Consider the following 22,803-nt stretch of genomic DNA (forward strand, 5'->3'; position numbering starts at 1 on the left):
ACGCACATGTTATACGTTTTGTATTTTATCAAGCATTACCGAAAACAATAAGATCTTGTGATGTTTTATTGTAGCCACATTTATATAGCAAATTAAGATATTTGTCCACTTTGAAAGAGGAATTGATTATATGATTGGTAACGAAAATATCCATTGTTAATTTTCTTATTCTGAAAAAGGAATTGATCATTTAATTGGTAATGAAAATATCCAAAAATGAATTTAATAGTAATTGGTATATTTTAGTATAATTATATTATGAAGATACTTTAATATGTTTTCATTATTTTTAAATGATATGTTCTTATTTTGTGTTTTAATTATGTATTTAATGTTATTTGATGTTAACTTGTAAATTTTTTATTGTATATATTTTATTTTATTGAAAAAAATATGAATATTCATCTTGTTAAATCCAAGATCTATGATATAAATATATGTCTAGTAGACATTACTACAACACACATTATATATTTAAAGACAAGAAATATTTTTCCTACTTGACAATGAAATAAAATCAATGTCAATTTAATATCTGGTAGTATACAATTAATTGAAGGTTTCGAAAGAGTTAATATTTTACTACCTTGAGCAATAAAGTAATAAATGATGTATTATTTTCTATTAAGTCTCAAAGAAGTTTATTAAGTTTCAAACATATTAATCTGATAGATATCATATTGATACAACAAATGAAAGAGACAATTAACATCTCTATATTACATCTATTATCTCAAGTAGAAAGTGTGTTGAAAAAAAAATTACTCGCTCTATTCTCAAAATTATACTACACAAATATTAGAATAATTGAAACTCATAGTAAACTAGAAAGTTACTAATGATTTTAATATTTGGTATGACCGGTTGGACCATTTCGGATCAATAATGATGTAAAAAAAATAATTAAAAATTTATATGATCATTCATTAAAAAATCAGAAGATTTTTCAATTTAATGAATTTTTATTTGTTACTTACTCTAAAGGCAAATAAATGCTAAGGCTATCATTAACTAATGTTGGGACTAAATTTTTTATGTTTTTTGAATAATATCTAAGATTATATGTAGATTCATACATCCACCATGTGAACCATTTAGATATTTTATAGTTTTAATCAATGCATCGACTAAATGGTCACATGTGTGCTTCTTATCAGCTTGCAATTTAGTATTTGCAACCATTTATTTGTAAGTACATTTTCTTAGTTATATAATCAAGATTATATGTCTTAACAATGCTGGTGAATTTACATCTTAAGTCTTTAATATTGCATATTAATTGAAATAACTATTGACTGTTGCTTATGTTTATACACAAAACGATCTAACAAAATCGTTTATTAAACACTTTCAACTAATTGCAAGGCCATTACTTTTGACATTCAAACTCCCAATATTTGCTTAAGGGCATGTCACTTTGGATGCAGCAACTTTTATATGCATAAGGCCAAATGAGTTATTATAAATTCTCCCTATGCAATTGGTTTATCATAAGGAACCAAATATTTTTCATTTAAGAATTTTTAGATGTGCAGTATATATTTCAATTGCTTCACCACAATGCACAAAGATGGGTCCTTAAAGAAGGTTAGTAATATATGTTGGATACTAATATTTATTTGTAATTAAATATTTAGAATCATCAATAGGAGATTTATTCATGACAAAGTGTGTCAATTGTCATATTGATGAAATAATTTTTTCAACATTAGAGGGAGAATAATAAACAACTGCAAAAGAAAATTTCTTAGAATGAATTATCATTATCTAGTTTTGATCCTTGCACAAATCAATATGAACTTGAAGTTCAAAAGATAATTCTTTTGTAAAATATAATAAATCAGTTGGCAGACATATTTACTGACCTAAAAGAATAACTAAATCTTATATACCAACTGTAAATACTCCAATTAACATTAATATCCTTGTAGGACAAGGCACACCAAAAGCATAGAAACCAATAAGTTTCAAAATAAAATCCTAAAAAAATAAAAGCAAAATTTAAAATGGTAAAAAAAAAAGAAAGTAAAAACTCTAGAAGAGACCATTGACAAAATTGATAAACATTCTAAAAGAAATTTAAGTACCTAAAATTAGTAAAAATAAAGAGATCTCAATAAGTTATGTCATGATGGGAAATGATAGAACCAGTAAATAAGCATCGATGATATTTGTATCTTATATAGAGCTTAATATTATAAAAGAAAAACGAGGATCTTGAACTTATATTTATTAAAGAATGTAAACATAGAAGTAATTGGCTAATGTGGAAAGACGCAATTAAGGAATAATTGAATTTATTTGCAAAACGTGAAGTTTTTAGACCGTACATTAAATTATGTAAAACAAATGAGATATAAATGAGTATTTGTGCGAATTTAAAATGAGGAAATTGAGATTATGAGATATCCCAAAGATATGGTATTAAACATGAAGTGATATATTCTTTATGGTGAATGCAATTGCAATTCTATATTAACTAGTCTGGTAGTATATGAAAAGATTGAAATAGGTCTAACGAATGTAGCTACAACCTATTTATATGGCTCATTTGATATCGATATCTATATGAAAATCTCTGAAAGATTTAAGTTGCCTGAAACACAAAATTTGAATTCTTGAAAAATTTATTCGATCAAATTAAATAAATTTTTTTATGGATTAAAGCAATTCAGACACATATAGTATAATCGCCTTAGTGAATATTTGTTAAAAAAAAGCTATAAAAATAATTCTATATATCCATATATTTATAAAAAGATTTAAATCTAGATTTATTATAATTACTGTTTATGTTGATGACTTGATCACTATTGAAACTCCTAAAAAGTTATCAAAAGCCATTGATTACTTAAAGAAAGAATTTAAGATGAAAGACTTTAAAAAAATAAAGTTTTGTTTGGGTCTTTAGATTGAACACTTGACAAATGAAATTTTTGTCCATCAATTTAATTATATAACAAAAGTGCTAAAACAATTTTATATGGAAAAAGCATATATATTAAGTTCACCAATTGTTGTAAGGTCACTAGATGTAAAAAAAAACTTTTTTTGATCTTGTGAGGATAATGAAGAACTTCTTAGTCTTAATGTACCGTATCTTATTACAATTGGAACATTAATATATCTTGCTAGCAATACATAACTTGATATATCAATTTCTGTGAATTTATTAGTAAGATATAGTTCTTCTCCAACTCGAAGATATTGGAATAGAATTAAATATATATTTTGATATCTCCGAGAAACAATAGATATGGGCTTATATTATTTGAATGCAACAAAATCAAATTTAATTAATTATGCAAATGCAAAATATTCATTTGATCCACAAAAAGCTCGATCCCAGATAGGTTACTTAATCACATATAGAGGTATGGCTATTTCATGGCATTCTATAAAGCAAACTATAGTTGTTATTTTTTCTAAGTATGTAAAAATTTTAGCAACTTATGTGGCAAGTCATGAATGTGTTTGGTTAATATCTATAACTCAACATATTTGAGAAACACATGGCTTGTCAACTAAAAAGAAAATTCCAACAATGTTATATGAGGATAATACTGATTGCATAGTACAATGAAAGGAATGATACATTAACGACAATAAGACAACACATAGTTCACCAAAAATTCTTCTTCACTTATGTTTCTCTAAGAAAATAGTGAAATTAATATTTAATAAATTCAATCGAGTGACAATTTAACAGATTTATTCATCAAAGTCCTTTTTACTGCAACATTTGAAAAGTTGGTATAAAAGATTGGAATGCATCATTGTAAGGATCTCTATAATGCAATCATTAAGGAGTAAAATATACACTTTACTTTTTTTCTTCATCAAGGTTTGTTTCATTGAGTTTTTCTTGATAAGATTTTTAATGAAGCAGTATTTTAAAAACGTATTCTTGAAAAGAATTATGTGCTATTTTTTCTTCACTTAAATTTTTTTCTCATAAGATTTTTTCCTTGTAAGGTTATAACGATGTATATTCTTAATGTAATGAATATTTAAAGGGAGTGTTATGAACAAATATATGAATGTCTATTGTGTTATGATCCAAGAAGTGCAAATTAACTCAAACAGCCTTATAGGTAAGATACAAAAAATGTAATATGATTTGAACTCTTAGATAGAATTAGATTAGAATTATGATTCAAGAGATTATTAACCTATAAATAAGTCTTTCACTTTATTTATAAATACATACTTAAATAAAATCTTCTTACTTCCTTTAAATATCTATTTTTATATTTTTTATAATTATTTTTTATATTTATTTCATAACATATATCATATATAATAGCTTCTTAATTTCTTTTTCTCAAAACTATAACTTGATAAAGGAAAAAAAGAAGGGGTATAAATGGTGTTTTACAGTGGGGTTTTATCCTCACAAGAAACTCCAAAGCCCTAGAAAGTGCCAAACAAGAAATGATGGCCCCTCATAGGGATTAAACTTTACCCTTTCCCTGTTTCTCTCTAAAATCAAGACCTCCCTTCACTCTCCTTCAGTCTCATTCTACAAATTAACGCACCAGAAACATGTCAATTGTCCCAATCAGTGGCCGAGACGGCACTGTCACCGATCCGGTTTCTTTAGACTTATGGGATCCATTCAACAACTTCGATCTTTGGAACCCATTCACTGATGGTTTCCCTTTCACTTTCCCTTCATTTCTCTCCACCCATTTCCCTGGTTTCTCCAGCGAAATTTTCCCGTCCCTTGGTACTCAACTCAACTGGAGAGAAACCCCAAGAGCCCATGTGTTCAAGGCTTTCCTTCCAAGGGTCACCCGGGACGAAGTCATAGTTTTCATAGATGATGACAGGATGCTTCAAATAAGCACTGAAAATGGTAACTTCATGAGCAGGTTCAAGTTGCCTGATAACGCAAGGACTGATCAGATTCAGGGTTTTATGGAGAATGGAATGCTTATTGTCACTATTGGGAAAGAAGCTTCACAGACACCAAACGTTAGGGTCGTTGAAATCACTGAGTGAAGTCACTTTTCATGTCTTCTGTGTGTGTGCCTAAGTTGGAGTTCTGTTATGAAATTTGTGCAAAATATGAAGCAATGCTTTAGTTTAAGGTCTGTGGTTGATTTTCCGTGTTGAAAGTGTTTGATGTTAAGGTGCTTAATGTAGTAAGAATATTAAACTAAATAAGATTCGTTTGCGTACATTGTGTTCACTAGAAGTAGCATAGCTTCCTTTAAACTATAAAACCAAATGCTGCTTTTAGTTTAGGGAAAAACAAAACAGTTGAATCAGATGAGTTAAATTTAAACCCACATTACATATTCAGAGGACATCAAGATTGAAGTAAATAGTACTTAATGTATTATTTATAGCGAGCATGCCTTCAAACTTTCCCTGGGACTTTCGAATTTCCATCTTAGTTGATCCCCCTTTTATTGCTAAATGGGCAAAACTCTATCAATTGACATTTCTATGGAGGATAATGCAATAATTCTCTGCATTGCATTGAATAATACAGATTAGACCCATACAAAGCGTATGCTACAATTTAAAATATTCTCGAGAAACGGTAATTCCCAATGCTACCCTGTTAGCAAAGCTGAGGGATCAGCACTTCTGTTGGAAACAAACAATCCATGGTTACAAAGATTCTGTACCACTCGCTCCGAAACTAGATGTACTATATCAGAGAAGTAGCCTTTTTTAAGTCAATTCTGAAACTTTATTTGATCATAGAACTCAGCTATGAACTTCTCCGCCCTGGAATCAATCCCTTCTTCCTCTAATTGACTCTTCTTTTCACAATTCCTGTATTCATATGCTTCTTCTTCTTCTTCTTCCTCTCTCGAGAAAGTTTCCCTTCCGCTATCATTGCCATAAAGTCCACCAGCTTCATCAGCACCAACATCGTACTCGAATTCAACTGCCTTTGCGCCTGTGCAAGGGAAAAGGAAGCGCATGGAGCCAGCAAGACGACCCTTCTTGACCTGGAAATCAGGAGTTTTATCAAAGGAGAGCTGACGTTCCCAATAAGGGATTTGATCAGTGGGAGCTTTATTTCCATGGCCCTTGATCTTAAACACAGAAGCTTTTCTTGCCCATAAGAATGCTAAACGCAAGAGATTCCATGCTTTATCAGCAACCACACTAGTCTTTTTGTTTGGCATTTTGAATGGCTTGGTTTGTAGCATCTAGCATGTTTAATACAAGGAAGTTAGTTGAGATATAAAAAAGAAATGAAATTGGAGTTGATTCATTTTCACTACTGTAATGCTGAAAACGATATCTCATCCGACTCCCCCTAGGTATACGGGAGTTGTCCTAAACAATTGGGTGTGGCTCTAGCAGTGTGAGACGGGCTACACGTCAACAAGGAAGAAGATTAGTTATTAAAAAAAAGACTTTGCAACCGGCTAACCGGTTGCAATTCCTTCCTTAATATTGCTAGTTCTTTTCTGCATCCTTTTTCCTCCGTGTTCCTTTGGGTCAAAAGGTGTGATGCAAAATACGACCCTTGTGCTTGAAAATATGGCATGAATTAATTCCATCCCAGTTTTTTGTTTGGCATGACAATCACATATGTTAATTTATATTACATATAAATTATTCTCTTTTCATAATTTGTCTCTTATTTTACCATTCCTTCTATTCATATTTTTTTACTAATTAATAGTGTTTTTATGATTAGAATCACCCATCAAATTAATACAAAAGACTTATTATTTGTTTCTTTTAAGAGGCAACTCAATATTTTTAAAGACTTAAAACCCCTAAATATTTAAATGAAGCCTTTTTGAGTGAAATTAAAAAACAAATTACCGGTAATTGGAGATCATTAAAAACATATTAGGTTTATTGAGAATAAGAAAAATAATTGAGAATTATTAACATTATGGTAATTGAAAAGTGATAAAAAATATAAATTTATTTGATACATAATTAAAAAAGTGAGAGAATATGTAATTTTATTAATCATTTTAATTTTTATATAAATAAAGAAGTGAGATAAACAGTTAAAAATTAATAAGAGATCATAAATGTAAAAAATGAATATTTAATAAATACTTAATTTAAGAAATATTTTATTAATTATTTTAATTTTTATGTATTTTTAATATAATTAATTATATAATATAAAATTATAGACCTAAAGCAAGTGCTTTGATGGCTTTATGCTAAAGCCGACACTGTTTCTTTTATATATGTATATCAATTTTGAAACATTTAAAAAATTCAAACTTAATTTTTAAAAAATAAAATAAAATATATGTCTTTATTATCGAATGTAACGTTTCATTCGTACGAGTCGATGAACTTGAAAGTAGTCAAAAACTTACAATTCGGGGTCAAAACACATGAATGGAGGAAGCAATAGACCCTAAAAGTTTTTTTAGGTTTAGGACGCACACCCACCCCTCACCAAACAAAAGAAAATAAAAACACAAGAAAACAAATGGGCTTTTAGTAGGAAGCGGCTCAAGTAAGCAACTCCCACTGCACAGTATGGAAAGCCCAATCTTTCATAGCCCAAGCTTCTCTATGAGGTCTTTATAAGGGTTTTGGGCTGAAAAGACTAAAGTAAAAATCTCAATCATTAACACTTTGAAACTAATCCAAGGCAAGCTCTAAACACATGCTCGATATGAAAATCCTCTCTTCAAAACTCTCTGTCTTAGATCATGTGTGACGTGGTAGGCTGCATCAACACATGCTGATATGGTGATCAAATTACGTGGAATCTTCCTGGCATTAGTGTACAAGTCTTTCTTCAAAGTCAAGCTTTGTGATGGTAACTCATTCTTAAATACATCCAAAATCTATGGGGATTGGATTTGAGCACTCCCTTATCATGGTAGAATTAACAACAATTTCATATACTGCATACGTTGTACTCATGAACCATCATCTCTCTTCTCAAAGCCATAAATTTATTGACCTTTTCCTATATTTTGTTCAATTGATAAACAAACTATTCTAATTGTTTGAAGCAAGTAATAGCACACTCAACCAACCATTTTATCAGATTATGTATGCAAAGACACAATGAGAAAATCTCACCAAAAACAAAAAAGACATCATTACAATAATGCCATTAGTGGAAACTTTTTATAATGCTTTTTTTTTTATTTTTTTATCTTTAAGGTGTCATTTTATACTTTACAATGTAATATAATTACAAGCAATGTGATGGTAAACAATATGATTGTAGAGAAAATAACATTACAGTATTGGATATACAAGCAAAATAATGATTAAAATGCAAAAAAGATAACATTACAGCGTTTAGTTTATGAATACTTTGCTAAGAATATAATTTTATTTTTCAAAATTACCTATATTTATTAAATTTAAGTTTAATATATTTATTTTTTTATTATTAATTTTTATATAATATCATCTTTTAAATATATTTTTTATGTTATACATTTTATTTGCATTTCTTATTATAACCTTATATATTTTATTTTTGTTTCTTTAATATAATTTTTTGTGTTATATATTTTATTTTAATTTTTTTTACTTATATTATATAAATTTTAATGTCTTATATTTTATTTTAATTTTTGATTCTTATATTATATATTTTCTTTTAATATTTTTATTTTAATTATAATATTTTAAAATATTTTTAATAAGGTGATAAAGTTAAATGGTAAAAATATCTTTAACACATTACAAATTGTAATGTAATGTGATTACATTAGTTTTGGACTGCAATCACGTTATATCCCTTGACTGTAATATGAATGTATTACAATTTTACATTGTAGTGATATATTGTAAAATAAATACTGTAATATAATTTGATTAAGCACATTGTAAGGAATATGATTTTATTTCTCTTATTCCAAAAGTTACCTACAAGTAATTTTTTTTTATTAAAAATAAAAAAAAATTTGGTGGTACTCAAGTATAATAATAATATTACAACAACCCAAATTACAAGAAACTATGCACACAAAGGCTTTTATTTATGAGTTTAATTCCCTTTCGTTACTGTTCAATTTGATGATTTATTTATCAATATCGTTAACATGTGTACAAATCTAATATGGATTTTAAAATTTTGTGAATATTATAAAACGTTTGAAATGTGAACAGCTTTGCTAAAAATTGAATTACGCCTTACATGTGTATTACATTATCATAACAGGTAAGATTTTACGTATACAATAAATATCTTGTTTCTGTCCCCACGTAATCATTGCCTGAAAATGTGATGTCAAATATGGCCGCAAATTTCCACGCTAATGCTTACTTTCCAATTACCATATAATAATACTTTTGACGTTTTACCATATGTGAAATTTTAATTACATACTACTTTTGCATTCGCTATAATAAAGAGAGCTTTAAGCTTTACACATTTTCTCATCACCTGCATTTTTCGTTTGTTATTCTCCACAAACAGATAGGCACAGAGAGAGAGAGAGAGAGAGAGAGAGAGACAATGGCAACCCTTAAAGTGCCAGCTCATGTTCCTGCACCTTCTGAGGATGCTGAGCAACTTCGTAAAGCTTTTGAAGGTCTTTCGTTAATTCTATTCTACCCTTTTAAATTGATCAATCTTTTCTTTTCTTTTTTTTTTTGTTTTACTTTGATTTGTTGTTGTTGAGTTGGTGTCTGATCATGACACATTCTATCCGATCATGGGTTATATGTATTTTGATTGATTTACTGTGCTCCTGTGTAGTTTCATTTCTGTATCTGTTTTTTTCAATTATTACTATGATCTTTTGAAGTCAGTCATATGATTCGATAGGATTAAAGTTTTTTTTTTTGAGAAAAAAAGTTGGGGTTTGGTCAGTCAACTAAGTGAGAAATGATAGTGATCAGGTTCATCTGGAAATAGTTACCTTTATTCTTGATCTGATCACAGTGGTTCTGATATGATAGTGTTGGATCACTACTGATCTGCGTTTTAAATGTTGTTGATGTTCTGGATTGTTATTCGGGTGAAGAGGGGGGGGGGGGGGGGGGGGTGTTGGATCTAATATCATGGAAGATTTTTTTGTTTCAAGTAAGACTAGTCATATGATTTTGCCTTTGTAGTTTTGGTTTTGTATATCAATTCACCTTTCCTTCATCTGTACCAAACATAGCATTAAATTTTATTTGTAATCATCTGGCATTTATATGCTTATGTTACAAAACCATCTTCTTTTCTCATTCAACATTTGAGGTAAGGAAATAATAAGGTGCTATTTTGGTTATAAATATTTTAATACACAATAAGTATATACTTCCTGTTAATATTTGTTGATTGTGCGCTGAAAGATTTTGATAATCCGTTGCAGGCTGGGGTACCAATGAGCAATTGATTATAGACATATTGGCTCACCGGAATGCCAGCACAGCGCAATTTAATTCGAATATCCTATGGTGAAGCTTATGGCGAAGATCTTCTTAAGTCGTTGGATAAGGAACTTTCAAGTGACTTTGAGGTCAGATTTGGACATACCTGTTTCTTAATCTTGTTCAAATGAGAACAATTTACAGAACCTAGTTATATTATTGAATAAGCAAAGTCTGATTATTTGCATTCAAGAGTTGATGTTTGGCTTGCAGTGTTTGTGATTCACTAGAAGGGGAAGAGAAAAAGTAATTTTGGCTATTATTCAGAAAGCCTCTTTACTTTTTAACTTTTTGCTATTATTTTTTCTTCTTTCTACAGCGGGCTGTGCTGCTATTCACATTGGACCCTGCAGAGCGTGATGCATCTCTGGCTAATGAAGCTACAAAGAGGTTCACATCAAGCAATTGGGTTCTCATGGAAATAGCTTGCACTAGGAGTTCATATGAACTATTTAATGTGAGGAAGGCATATCATGCTCGTTATAAGAAATCCCTTGAAGAAGATGTTGCACACCACACTACTGGAGACTACCGCAAGGTTCAGTCTTAAGCTTCTTGGCCATGGCCAATTTAAAATTTTTCTTCTCCATCCATCTTGAGTTGAGTGCCTGCTTAGACAACAAAATCCCTGACATTATAATTGATTAGATCATCCCTTGAACTAATTGATCTAACCAAAATTAATTGAAAATTAACACAAAACTGAATAAGATTTGTGAAATGATTGCTTATATTATTTTCTCTTGCAGCTTTTGTTCCCACTTGTTAGCGCATTCCGATATGAGGGAGAGGAGGTGAACATGACATTGGCAAAATCAGAGGCTAAGATACTTCGTGATAAGATCTCCGATAAGCATTACAATGATGAGGAGGTGATCAGGATTCTGACTACAAGGAGTAAGGCACAGCTAAATGCAACTCTCAATCACTACAATACTGCATTTGGGAATGCTATCAACAAGGTATTCATTTTGTCCGTGACTTTTAGTGGATTTCTTAAGAAATTGTGTGAAAGTTTCAATATGTGGCATTTTTCATGTTCTTGTAACAACAAGAAGACTTGTTGTTTTCCTACCATTTTAACAACACAAGAGTATATATGGAAGTAAAAGAAAATTTGAAGGAAGACACTCCTTTAACAAGTTTTGCATTGAGCTCAAGGATAGAATTTTGAATATCTCTACCTTGTCAAAATTATAGTATCAATTTGAATGAAAAACGAATATAAAGCTTTAAATGTCCAGAAATCATTCTGGTGGCCCTATGGGACACCCAAAACAGTAATTTGTGTCATCCAAACTCAACTTTTTTTACTTTTAAGGTTGGTGGTCTAGACATTTCAAGGTCACTATAGCATTTGGCAGAATCTACTCACAAAGTGTAAGTATATGCTAAAGAAGAACTGCTCTAACTGAAACTGATAATGAGATACTGGTTTGCAGGATTTGAAGGCTGACCCCAGTGATGAATTTCTCAAATTGCTGAGAGCTGCGATTAAGTGCTTAACTGTCCCTGAGAAGTATTTTGAGAAGGTTCTACGGCAAGCCATCAATAAGTTGGGAACAGATGAATTGGCTCTCACTAGAGTTGTGACAACTCGGGCAGAGGTGGACATGGTACGTATTAAGGAGGAATATCAGCGAAGAAACAGTGTCACTCTGGAAAAAGCAATTGCTGGAGATACTTCTGGAGACTATGAGAGAATGCTTCTTGCCTTGATTGGATATGGAGACGTCTAAGCTGTTTTCTTTGTTCAGTTCTTCTTATGACTACCTAGTTTGCATTGCCAGCTATGAGTTGTTTGTTTGGGTTTATGTCTTCGTCTTCGTTGTGTGCCCTTCACTTTTGTTTACTGCTGCTTCCGTGTGGAACTTTCAAGATGGACTAATTGAATTGGGTGTTCTTATTTTAGTGTTTTGCACCAATTTTTCAGTGTGTTCATTTTCTGATTCAATCATGCTTGCCAATGACTTAAAAGATGAGTCGTGGTGCAGTTGTTGGTAAACTAGGATTGCAATGCATAGCAGGGTCAGCACCCATGACTGCGATAGTGGAACTCAAGTCGTTGGTTATATTTTGGATGTTAAAAGTTGGATAGGCAAAAAATCCATAGAGCAAAAGTTGTAAGCTCCTTGGTGTTTAGGAGGTCAAAAAAAAAAAAGCATTAGATGTGGATGCGCAGGTTTCGAAATTTATGGGAAAAAGTTATTCGGGGACATGGATGGTGAACACGACAGGAAGGAAGAGTTCCTTTTTTGGCTTTTTCTTTGGCAAATGGGGTACGAAGCTCAGTGATTCAGTGCCTTTGAATTGAGCTCCTGTCTGCCTACAAACATGTGCATGGACGTACTGTCCAGGGATGTGGACCAAATTTTAGGATTAAAGGAACGGGTTTATGTTCCAGAAGTAATAGAAGTGCTGCATTATCCTAAACCCAATATTTTATATAACATAATACGAATGCAAGCTTGTTGATTTGTGATTTATACCTACCCATAAATCCCCGCTACGTTTGAGCCGAGGGCTTAGGCCGAGCGGCTCTCGTCTCCTCTTTAGGGGAAAGATACCGTAGATGTAGAGTTTAAACCGTGGTTCCTGCCTAATCCTATTCCTAGGGGTTTATCTCCATTTCCTTCCTAAGAAAAAGGAATATCCTCGTTTTGTTTGCACTAAAACAAAAATTAACAACCTTAAAATGTAAAAAATTAAAAAAGTAGAAGAAATCTACCATGAGAGAGGAAGTAAATTAGTTTCATTTTGGCTACTAACTTTCAAAGAAGGGCCAAGCTGGCACAGAAGGAAACATTATCTTTAAGTTTCTAAAGGTTTTAAGAATTAAATATGTACATTTTAGAAATTTATAGAATTTAATAATTCTGTTGGGGTCTGAAATAATTTAAGAATATATAGATGGACAAAGGGAAGAGTACCCGTCCCCCAATATTGTCAGAAATAAGGTACCTTGGTTACCAAGCAGATTCAACATTGCAGGGTTGTCCTTGGAAACACCATTTCGTCGTCTTGTTGGTCCTGTAATTGTGAGCGGCAATCTCCAAGATTTTAACATTCTTGGTGGCATTTGATCCCTTTGATTCCAACGACAAGCGTACATGCATTTTAAATATCAAAACATTGGGAAGCTAACATCTGGTGTACGCTCAAGAACGTATTAGAGACCAGCTAACCAGGGGCCTTTTATTATTCCACAACAACAGACAAAGTTGGTCTGGAGTCCAGACCAAACACTAACAACACAACAACTGGAAACTGTTGAAATAACTCAATTAGCCGTCCACCTAGGGTTCCGATCTAAATGTTACACTCTAACAACGTATACATGAGCCACAACCAACATATGCCACTCGAATGCCCAAATTTGATCATCATAAGGCATCAAGGGCCCTGCACAGTCAAAACATTGCACCCAAACTGGGATGTACAGCAAAGGACACTACCGTTAAATCAAGGCAATGCTGCTCTCACCACCAGGGGGCTTGCGTACACCACCCAGATAATCTCTAGATTCCACCTTCCCATCAGAAAAGATGTTGTTGCCACTCATTTCGCGCAGCTTAGCCCTGCTCAGAGGCTTTTCTGCAGAGCCTGGATGAACGTCTCCCTTGAAGATATTGTTGCCTGTCAGCTCTTGAAACTTTTGGTTATGTATCTTCTTTGCTGTCTTGACAACAGGTCCTTCGCTGAACAGGATACTTGTCTGACCTCCGGCAGGCTACAACAATAGTGAAAAACAAATTTTTCATAGGAGTTACATGGCTGGTGAAACTTTGAATTCAAGATAGGACAGGAATAGGAAGAGCTTGAAATGATTCTGCATCCAACAAAACTTGTGGAACAGAGGGAGTACTGGAATGATCAAGTTGTGGAAGAATGCAGACATGATAAGCCTAAATGGAATTTGAGTAAAGTAATTCATGCCAATGGGAGAGAGTAAAATTTTGTATTCTTTACAAAGAAGTTCAAATTAACCTTGAAGTTAGCAAACATGTGCATATTCCCAATCTCACAAGAAAAAGAAACCATCTGATGAGTTTTATAATGTATTGCTACAGCAGTATCTATAAGGCAAGCCTCCACTGCCATTGCAGAAGACTGAGGGGACTGACCCCATTTGCCCTTTATTAACAATTTTCATTTCAGTAGTGATGAGGTGCTTCTTTGGAAGTCACTACTCCTAAAAGGAAAATGGATGTAGTGTTAAAGGCCAACTGAAAGCAAATATTAGCAACACACGCCCAAGACAACTTGTATCTAAAATAGGCACTATTACTGAATCAACTGTTCTAACTTTCCACCAAGACAAAACCAGTGAGAAATGATTATCAGACACTGAAAAGCTAAACTCACATTTGAAACTTTGACAGATGTGCGCACATTTCGTGGTGCAGGTTCTCCCATGTCTTTGCTTTCTCTTGATTCCGTGGAGCGTGCAGCAGCCAATGAACGTGGCTTAATTTCAGAAGGAGATGCAAAGATGTCATGTCCACTGATCTCCTTATACTTTGCATTTGATATTTGCTTTTTATTCTTTGCATCTGAATCAGCCTGCAACGTGCCGCTTAACTCTCGCTGCTTTGCTACCTCAGGGAGAGAGGTAGGCTTCTTTGGAGAAACACTCCCATCAGCACTGAATGATATTTGGCTAATTCCATTCACTGCTTGCTGAAAATCATATCACCAAAGTTTAAAAAGGTGAATTTACATCTTGGACAACTGGTGAACAATTATGCTCATTCAATGAGAGAGATCTAATAAATACCTGATACATGCGCAATCCTGTTCGGTTAGTAGGATTAGTAGCAGTAGGTTCAGATGCACCATTAGCGCCATTGGCTGCAAATATACCGCTGCCAGTCATATCTTTCATTTTGTAACCTGAGCAAGGCTTCCTGGAAGAGCAATGGTGAACAATGCCAAATGGATTTAGATGAATGATAGCCATACATGTCCAAAATAGCTCTTGATGAAGACACTATATTACTTAAGTCCAAGCCAGAGTACAAATGAGAAAAAAGAAGTTTGGTTTACACAACAGACTCAAGAAGAATCAAGAAATTCTTAGAACAGAGTCCAAGTTTTTGGAGTATATGCATCAATAATCATAGTTAGTCCACAATCTGATGAGCATTGTGAGAGACCAGATAACTAAAAGTTGCAAGGTTAGTTGGATCTGGGTTCTTTTTTTCTCGAATAAAATTGGATGCAATTCATGAACAGTACTATTAAATTAGTTATCTGAAAAGCCTACTGACTTTGCATATCAATTCTAGATTTAACTTGTTAACTATTAGTCTTAAACCAGAATGAGCTGATCTGGACAGCTCGACTTACAAACTGGGAAGCAAAAATGAAAAAAAAAAAAACAAAGAAGCATGAAGATATATAAATGAGGAAAATACAAGAGTACAGATACATAACCAAAAGAGAGGTTTATGATAACATCTAAAATATAGTAATACGCAACAATATGTTTGTCATGGTCTATACAGCAATCTAACTCAATAGATTTCTCAGTTCAAACACAACATTTTTAAATGAAGCACATAAAAAACAACTTCACTATCTAATACAAAAAAGACCCGAATGAATCATAACCATGCAATGTTAGTACTCCATAATGCATGATTAAATATGTGCTTTTATATAGAGAGACATAAAGTTTCTCCTTATCAATTGAGAGCTGGTTAAGGAATAAACAAATAAAAAACTCAAAAACAGGAAAGCAGGACCTTTTAGCCAGATTAGCAGCTAAACCACTCAAACAAACCATATATTTCAACTAAATAAATTATATATACATCGGTAATTTGAGCAATCCATGCTTTAATAAAACAGATCAGAGCATCTCTTTCCTTAGTAATTTGCTAATTATATTATCCAAATTTTCTCAGGTAATACAATAGTAGAAATTAATAGCTTGATACAGATCAAAAACAAAACCCCCAAAAAATAAAAAAGTAACGGTAGATCTGGTTCTACATTTTAAAGCTATAAAGAAAAGGACAAAATTCAAGATTTTATTTTTATAATAAAAAAATAAAACTCAAATTTCAAACTCCAGAAAAGAAAACTCAGTACAAGCTTATCTTGAAAAGAAACAACATTTACAGCCAAAGATGAATTTCCTTTTTTCTTTTAAAAGGAATGTAAGCTGAAAATAGAAAGGGATCTTACTTTTTCAAGAGAGATTGAGCTTCGTCATCAGTAACCTGACCTCCAAACACCACTTTGCTGATTCCATCCGACGGCTGTTATTCAATGCTTTCATTCGTCAGATGAAGAAAATATAAATAGAAGATAAACGCATGCATTTACATAAATGTGTTTATATAACACTAATAATAGTTATAGACCATTGCACCTGGTTGGAGCGACCGGAGGAACGCTGGGCGGAGGAGGCGTTGGAAGAGGCAGATGGTGCAGCCTCAGTCCAAGTCAGCAGATCGGCAGTTGAGGTGTGAGGCTTTCGGACCGGCGTGCTTCTCTCCATTTTTGGTGTGCTCTGAGCTGAAGTAAAGAGCGTCGTTTCAGTCTTTGCAGATTTTTTTCCTTCTTTTGTTTGCAAAGATAAGAAAAAATATTTGAATTTTATTAAAGGATATATATATATATATATATAAAATATCAAATACTGTCAACCAATTACCAAACTTTACTCCTTTTTTTCCTTTATTTTAAATTTAGAGGTTTTGGCGAACCTGAAGACTCGCTGTTCGAAACTAACACGTGTCAAAGGTCCCACGCAAGGAGAAATTATTGACTTGATATTTTTTAGTACTTTTTAAATAAATGAGAGAAAAAGGAAAAAACTCCTCATGACCAAAATTAAGAAAAAGTAATGAAAGGGTAAAACATCACAGTTGCATTTAGTCCCAAAATTAATGAAATATTTATTGAATCTGTGAGAACCAATTAAAATTCCAAAAAGATTTAGAATAAATTTTAATTTGATTCAAAGAAAAATTAAGGCTAAACTATCAAACAAACATAACATGATAGCGGAAAGTAAGTAGGCCAATAACTTGGTGTGCTTCAGAAGCATAAATCTTTTATTTTGAATAACATTAATTTAGGTATTAATGTCACTTCATATATACTTTATTAGTTGTTACCCCCAAAAAAAAATTAAAAAGCTAAGACAGATGCATGCAATAATGCTGAAACCTAGCTAAGTCAAAATTTTGGAAATGGATCAAAATTAGGTAAGCACTGCTGCAAGTCAAATTAAACCAGTTTTATTTTTATTTATATTTTTTCCATTTCATAAGATCAAATCGAAAGTGTTGAAATTTGGAAAGATCAATATTGTAATGTTTAAAATATATAAAGATGATATTTGATACTTTACGATATTATGATGTGATTGCAAGCAATGTAAGTATAAGAAAAATAATATTACAACGTTTGATTTATAAATATTTTACTAAAAATGTAATGATAATTTTTAAAATTATAATTTTTTATTAAAATGTTAGTTTAATATGTTTATATTTTTTATCATTAATTTCTTTATAATATCATCTCTTCAATATATTTTTAATATCATATATTTTATTTTTATTTTTTAATATAATTTCTCGTATTATATATTTTATTTTAATTTTTTTCTTTTAAAAGATATCTCTTGAAATCTATAAAAAAAATTATAACATTAAAATTTTTTTAATCAAATAATAAAATTAAAGAGTAAAAATATTTTTAAAAATATTACAGAATGCAATACAATTTAATTACATTAATTTGAACTACAATCACATTTATAGTCATTAGTTGTAATATAATTACATTATAATTTTATATTTTATTGATTTATTATAAAATAAATATTATAATATAATTTAAATAAATAGAATATATTCTCTTTTTTTTTTTGGTACCAAACGATCTCATAGAGTCAAATTAAATAGGAATGGGGTGGGAGGCCTATTTTGATTTGGCAAGATAAATTGTGTCCACTAGAATTAAAAAGTTGGTTATGGTGAAAAGGAAATCTGAATCACAAAGGGTTGAAAAACCTAGCACTGTCCTTGTTTTGTCTAAACAATAAATAGAAGCAGAGTCCTTATTAATTTACCAAAAAAAAGCAAGGGTCTTGTCAACTTTCTAACAGTATTCAATACTTAAAAGTCTTAACTTGTTGGGATTTTGAGTGAGTCAAATTAAGTTTGATTAAGTTGTAAAAGGGGATTGAGCAAGATTAATAAGTATATGATAGACAATCAATTACGATATATATATGCTAATGATTGCTGCTTTCCATCGCTTTACATTTTAGAAAAACTAACCCCCAATTGGCTGGATAAACAAGATATATCCTCAAGTGATACACAAGAAATAAGATTCTATAAATATAGCAAATTAATTAAATAGCTTATTAAATCAAGTGTATAACCTCATTGGTGGGTGTTTTAATTACTTTGTTAAGTGGATGGTTGCCCATGCAATATTTGGCTTTTCAACTCCTTTCCTGTTTTTTCCTTTTTTTGGAAGAAGTTTTTTTTTTTAATAAGAGGATTGTTGGATTGGTTATATATATCTTGCAAAATCCAATTTATTTTTTTTAGAAACAAAAGAACAAAAATAAAGTTAAAATACTAAATAAATCTCTAAATTTTTTGATTCTCTTTTTAAAAAAATCTAATGTGTTATTGTATCTAAATAAATCCTCTTATAATTTGTACCTTAAATATGTTTTTTTTTTTCAAAACCTTGTATATGCTTATCACGTTATTTTAATAGTGATTAAACTCATAATCAATTTACATTTTTAAAAGATATTAATGTCAGTGACAAAATCAGGATTTTATGTTTAAAATAACGAAAATTATGTCTTCAATATTTGTAGCAGTAAAATTATAAAATTTAAAAAACAAAAAAAATTATAAAATCTTGCAGCTTTTGAGAGACAGGATCCCTACTAGTCTCCCTCCCTTCACCTCTAATTTATGTTGATTATAATAAGCAAATTTAAATCTTATTAAGAATTTATTTAATATTTTAATTTATATTAATAGATAGGAGGTTTTTTTTTTAAAAAATAAAATAATTTGAGAATTTATTTAATAGTTTATCCTATAATAACCAAATTTAAGCCTTCTGATACTGCTGGGAGATTGAAAATCATAAGCTACACCAATTAAAAGAGTTGCAGTCTGGCCTTGTGACTTTTCGCCTATTTAATGCAAACTCCATAATTTATAGCTCATGAAAGGCATGCATACCCTTAATTAAGAAGGTGAAAAGAAGCCCAAAAAGTTGGTGAAACGTAATTCATCTAGAAATACACCAAAACATCTCAACTACACTGGCCTATGTTCTTGGTCCCATTAATTAATAGGAGAGGTGGTTGGAGTATGCAGTTTGGATATTTATATGTAAGTATGGTTTGTGAGAATTAGTGAAGTAATGCCTTTTAAGAAAATAATACAAAAAAGAAGAAACAAGACTTGCATTTGCATATATAATTGTACTAATTAAGGATAGCTATATATGCCATGAAAGTTCACATTTTCGGGTAAAATACTGTTTATTATTCTATGTTAAAGTCTTAATGTATGCTGTATAATCTAAAGTACAGCATCTGATTTTTTATCTGTGTTATTATATGGAGTTAGAACTTAAACGAGAAATGTTACTTGGACTTACTAAAGCTGGTAAGGTTGACATTGGATTTTAATGGAAATATTTGATACCAACCAAAATGTTCCCTCTGGTATTATAAGAATAAAAAAAAAAACACAGAGCAATAATTTCACAATAAAGTTCTCCTCATGACAAAGAACTACGTTCAAGAAATTGCCCTAATACCTTCTTCTAAATAGATGACTAGAGTGTCCCTTTACTCTCATATATCTACAGTTTAACGACAAATACAACAGAAGTAGCATATCTTTAGTGCTTTTGGCCACTCCTTTGTGACTATAGTGCCTCGAAAGCTGCTGCCAGTGCAAATAATTCATAATCTGCACAGCTGCAGTACCCGCCACCACTGTCCTTGCATCCACAGCCATCCCAATTGTTCTTCAACCCTTCTTTTCTCTTCTTCTTCTTCTTCTCCTCTGTTTCTACAATTGCCGGACCTTGGACCTTCATTGATACCTGTAGTGAAGGAGGCTTCAGAGTTTCAAGAACACGATCATTCATTGAAACCATGGTAACCCATTTCTCAATCTCCATGTTTGGTGATTCAAAAACGGCTTTCCATGGCATTTCAGCTCTGCCCAAAAGCTGTGACTTCCCCATTATTCTTCCAAGAACTGGCACTGTGCTTCTCCAGCGGAGCTCGAAAACTACAGTTTGTTGCTTCAGGTCATTCAAAGACTGTTCAGTTCCCAAGCATTCCAAAGAGAAGGACTCATTCCAAATGAACTCTGACTTCGAGGAGATCTCCTGGCTGTTTACTTGGATTCGCTTTTTGTTTCCTGCAGTGAGATAGTATCTCACAAAAAGGTTTCCAGGTGACTTTAGTTCTAGGTTTTTGGCTTGCAAGATTCTCAGCTCACAACAAAGAGAGGAAAGGTAGTGAGAAATACCCATTGAGAGAAACAATTCTTCAATGAAGATTGACTGAAGAAAGCTTTGGCTTTGCTAACTAATGATTTCCTTGGTGAGGATTCTTTGGGTTTTGAGACTAAGAGGTATATAACTATGTATAAAGGCCATTGCATCTAAAGATAATGGAAGGAGAGTGGCATTTGCTTTCAAGGAAGCTGCTGAACGAGCTTATCTACAATCTACATTTTAGTGGAAGAAAGTGAATCAGCCACCAAAGTATAATGGTATTATTATATATAACTGCCCTTTTTCATGTTAGCAGTTGGCATTCAAATATGAAGGAAGCGATCCCATGAGATTCTGTGGATTACATTTAAATTAGAATAAGCCCATTATTAAACATGAAGGGCTGGAAAATCTTAATCTGACCCTTGCAAAAGTTGCAACAGCTCCACTTGGTAGCATGCAGCACACAGTTTACCTGACATTTTGATTTTCTTTTTGATAAATTAGTCAAGAACCTTCCAAAACCACAATCTAAATGGATATACGAGCAGGATTTGATCTTGCTCATTTCTATGACAATAGCTTTTGGGCAGGAAAACTAAGAAAACCAAGTTGAACGAATTAATATAAGTATACTAGTTAAAGAACAAGTGGAAACGAAATCTTTATCTAAACCTAATTTTATGGTACTTTGTTGTGGGAGAATGCTTGACAAAAAGAGCATGGGTTTACAACATGAAAAAAGCTCATGGAAGAGAGAGTTATCCCTTGGAGATCCTCAAGAGATAGGGCCCTCTGCTACTTAATTTGTGTATGCTTATTTCTATAATACAAATAAATGAAAAGGTTTAAAGTTGTGGATAACACGTTGGCGAGGAGATGATGCCAACTGTGTTTGTTTATCAAGAATCCATATCCAACCATTTGATAAGATTATAACCCACATGTTGAGAAACTCGATCAGTCAATCTAACATTGCTAAATGACAAGGTGCTGGCGGCCCTGATTAATCTTTGTTAGATCTTCTTTATAATTAATTAATTAATTATCAAATGCTATTGCACGTCCAACACAGAGACAAGAAATTGGTCACTCAAACCGACCCACCCACCCACCGATTGTTCCTTCTGTGTTATACGCGTTTAAAGAAACAGGAATAGTCGATGTAATAAGGCCAGAAAAATGAAGCTCCACTGCAATGGTGGAGATTTTCTCACTGTCATAAAGTTGACGAGAGTTTACAGTTTTATCCTCCAAGCTTAAGCATATTGTAATATATAAACTTGAAGCGCAATGCGCAGCAGGTGACAGTCAAATCTTTCATTTCCTGTGTTTTTTCGGTACCACAATCTTTTCATTTCAACAGGCTCAACTTTGAATAACAAAAAACAAACATTCCCAAGTTATTTTTTTAATATTTTGAAAATAGAAATAAATATTAAACTAATATTTTTTTTAATTCGTCTAAACTTGAAAACAGAAAATAATATAATATTTTAAAACAACTCTACTTGACTTGTAAAAAATAATTTTTGCAGCTTAACGTAAATTGTACGTAATAAATCACTCATCTGTCATATTATATGTAGTGTATGTACAATAACATCTTCATCGTGTTATAGTATCGTGAATAATACTTCATTCCTATACACATCCTATTAGAAACAATATGTAAAATATTTATCATATAATACATACATCAATTACGTTTCCCCTTTCCGTTTTTTCGAACCAAAATGGTGTCAAATGTTTATACCTTTTTACTCTCTTTCTTGTTTTTATTCTGGACACAGAACAACAAAGAAACATCCAATAATGAAACAATAAATTTGATGAACTCAGCTTAGTGCAAATAACAGTCTTAAATTGAAGAAACGAAAAGATTATGCATATATATAACAAAGAGGTAATAAAATGTAGTGGCACAATTAGTTAAAACCTAGGTCC

The 22,803-nt window shown here is 31.7% G+C and overlaps 5 protein-coding genes across 6 annotated transcripts; 2 read left to right on the forward strand and 3 right to left on the reverse strand.

The window, feature by feature from the left end:
- The first annotated feature begins 4,419 nt into the window (after positions 1-4,419).
- LOC110409111 (HSP20-like chaperones superfamily protein) lies at positions 4,420-5,183 on the forward strand. Its single transcript, XM_021418347.2, has one exon. The coding sequence runs from the start codon at positions 4,546-4,548 to the stop codon at positions 5,002-5,004; it is 459 nt and encodes a 152-aa protein (XP_021274022.1). The 5' UTR covers positions 4,420-4,545; the 3' UTR covers positions 5,005-5,183.
- A 118-nt stretch (positions 5,184-5,301) lies between these two features.
- LOC110410122 (uncharacterized) lies at positions 5,302-6,216 on the reverse strand. The gene has a single exon (XM_021419719.2). The coding sequence runs from the start codon at positions 6,171-6,173 to the stop codon at positions 5,691-5,693; it is 483 nt and encodes a 160-aa protein (XP_021275394.2). The 5' UTR covers positions 6,174-6,216; the 3' UTR covers positions 5,302-5,690.
- A 3,130-nt stretch (positions 6,217-9,346) lies between these two features.
- LOC110409109 (annexin Gh1-like) lies at positions 9,347-12,249 on the forward strand. 2 transcript variants are annotated; one of them, XM_021418346.2, is made up of 5 exons: positions 9,347-9,509; positions 10,281-10,427; positions 10,658-10,876; positions 11,088-11,300; positions 11,781-12,249. In XM_021418346.2, exons 2-5 carry the CDS (start codon positions 10,329-10,331, stop codon positions 12,075-12,077), a joined length of 828 nt encoding a protein of 275 aa, XP_021274021.2. In that variant the 5' UTR covers positions 9,347-9,509; positions 10,281-10,328; the 3' UTR covers positions 12,078-12,249. The 2 variants fall into 2 exon arrangements, with proteins under 2 accessions (XP_021274021.2, XP_089638507.1); XM_089782381.1 differs by lacking the exons at positions 9,347-9,509; positions 10,281-10,427.
- A 1,256-nt stretch (positions 12,250-13,505) lies between these two features.
- Positions 13,506-16,937, reverse strand: LOC110409011 (hematological/neurological-like protein). Its single transcript, XM_021418220.2, has 5 exons — positions 16,718-16,937; positions 16,531-16,604; positions 15,116-15,245; positions 14,704-15,018; positions 13,506-14,068 (listed from the first exon to the last, which is right to left on the reverse strand). The coding sequence occupies exons 1-5, from the start codon at positions 16,844-16,846 to the stop codon at positions 13,796-13,798; spliced, it is 921 nt and encodes a 306-aa protein (XP_021273895.1). The 5' UTR covers positions 16,847-16,937; the 3' UTR covers positions 13,506-13,795.
- A 3,134-nt stretch (positions 16,938-20,071) lies between these two features.
- LOC110409818 (nitric oxide synthase-interacting protein) lies at positions 20,072-20,977 on the reverse strand. The gene has a single exon (XM_021419296.1). The coding sequence runs from the start codon at positions 20,890-20,892 to the stop codon at positions 20,275-20,277; it is 618 nt and encodes a 205-aa protein (XP_021274971.1). The 5' UTR covers positions 20,893-20,977; the 3' UTR covers positions 20,072-20,274.
- Positions 20,978-22,803: the final 1,826 nt, after the last annotated feature.

Source organism: Theobroma umbraticum, unplaced genomic scaffold (genome assembly GCF_002168275.2).
Source record: "Theobroma umbraticum cultivar Fairchild unplaced genomic scaffold, ASM216827v3 scaffold_44.0, whole genome shotgun sequence".
Lineage (NCBI taxonomy): Eukaryota > Viridiplantae > Streptophyta > Magnoliopsida > Malvales > Malvaceae > Theobroma > Theobroma umbraticum.

Coding starts and splice junctions, on each gene's coding strand:
- LOC110409011 (XM_021418220.2), bottom strand. CDS start 16,846: ATGGAGAGAAGCACGCCGGTCCGAAAGCCTCACACCTCAACTGCCGAT. Junction 15,246..16,530: donor GCTCAATCTCTCTTGAAAAA/GTAAGATCCCTT, acceptor TTGCTCTTCCAG/GAAGCCTTGCTCAGGTTACA. Junction 15,019..15,115: donor CAGGATTGCGCATGTATCAG/GTATTTATTAGA, acceptor TATGATTTTCAG/CAAGCAGTGAATGGAATTAG.
- LOC110409818 (XM_021419296.1), bottom strand. CDS start 20,892: ATGGGTATTTCTCACTACCTTTCCTCTCTTTGTTGTGAGCTGAGAATC.
- LOC110409109 (XM_021418346.2), top strand. CDS start 10,329: ATGCCAGCACAGCGCAATTTAATTCGAATATCCTATGGTGAAGCTTAT. Junction 10,428..10,657: donor AACTTTCAAGTGACTTTGAG/GTCAGATTTGGA, acceptor TTCTTTCTACAG/CGGGCTGTGCTGCTATTCAC. Junction 11,301..11,780: donor TTGGGAATGCTATCAACAAG/GTATTCATTTTG, acceptor ACTGGTTTGCAG/GATTTGAAGGCTGACCCCAG.
- LOC110410122 (XM_021419719.2), bottom strand. CDS start 6,173: ATGCTACAAACCAAGCCATTCAAAATGCCAAACAAAAAGACTAGTGTG.
- LOC110409111 (XM_021418347.2), top strand. CDS start 4,546: ATGTCAATTGTCCCAATCAGTGGCCGAGACGGCACTGTCACCGATCCG.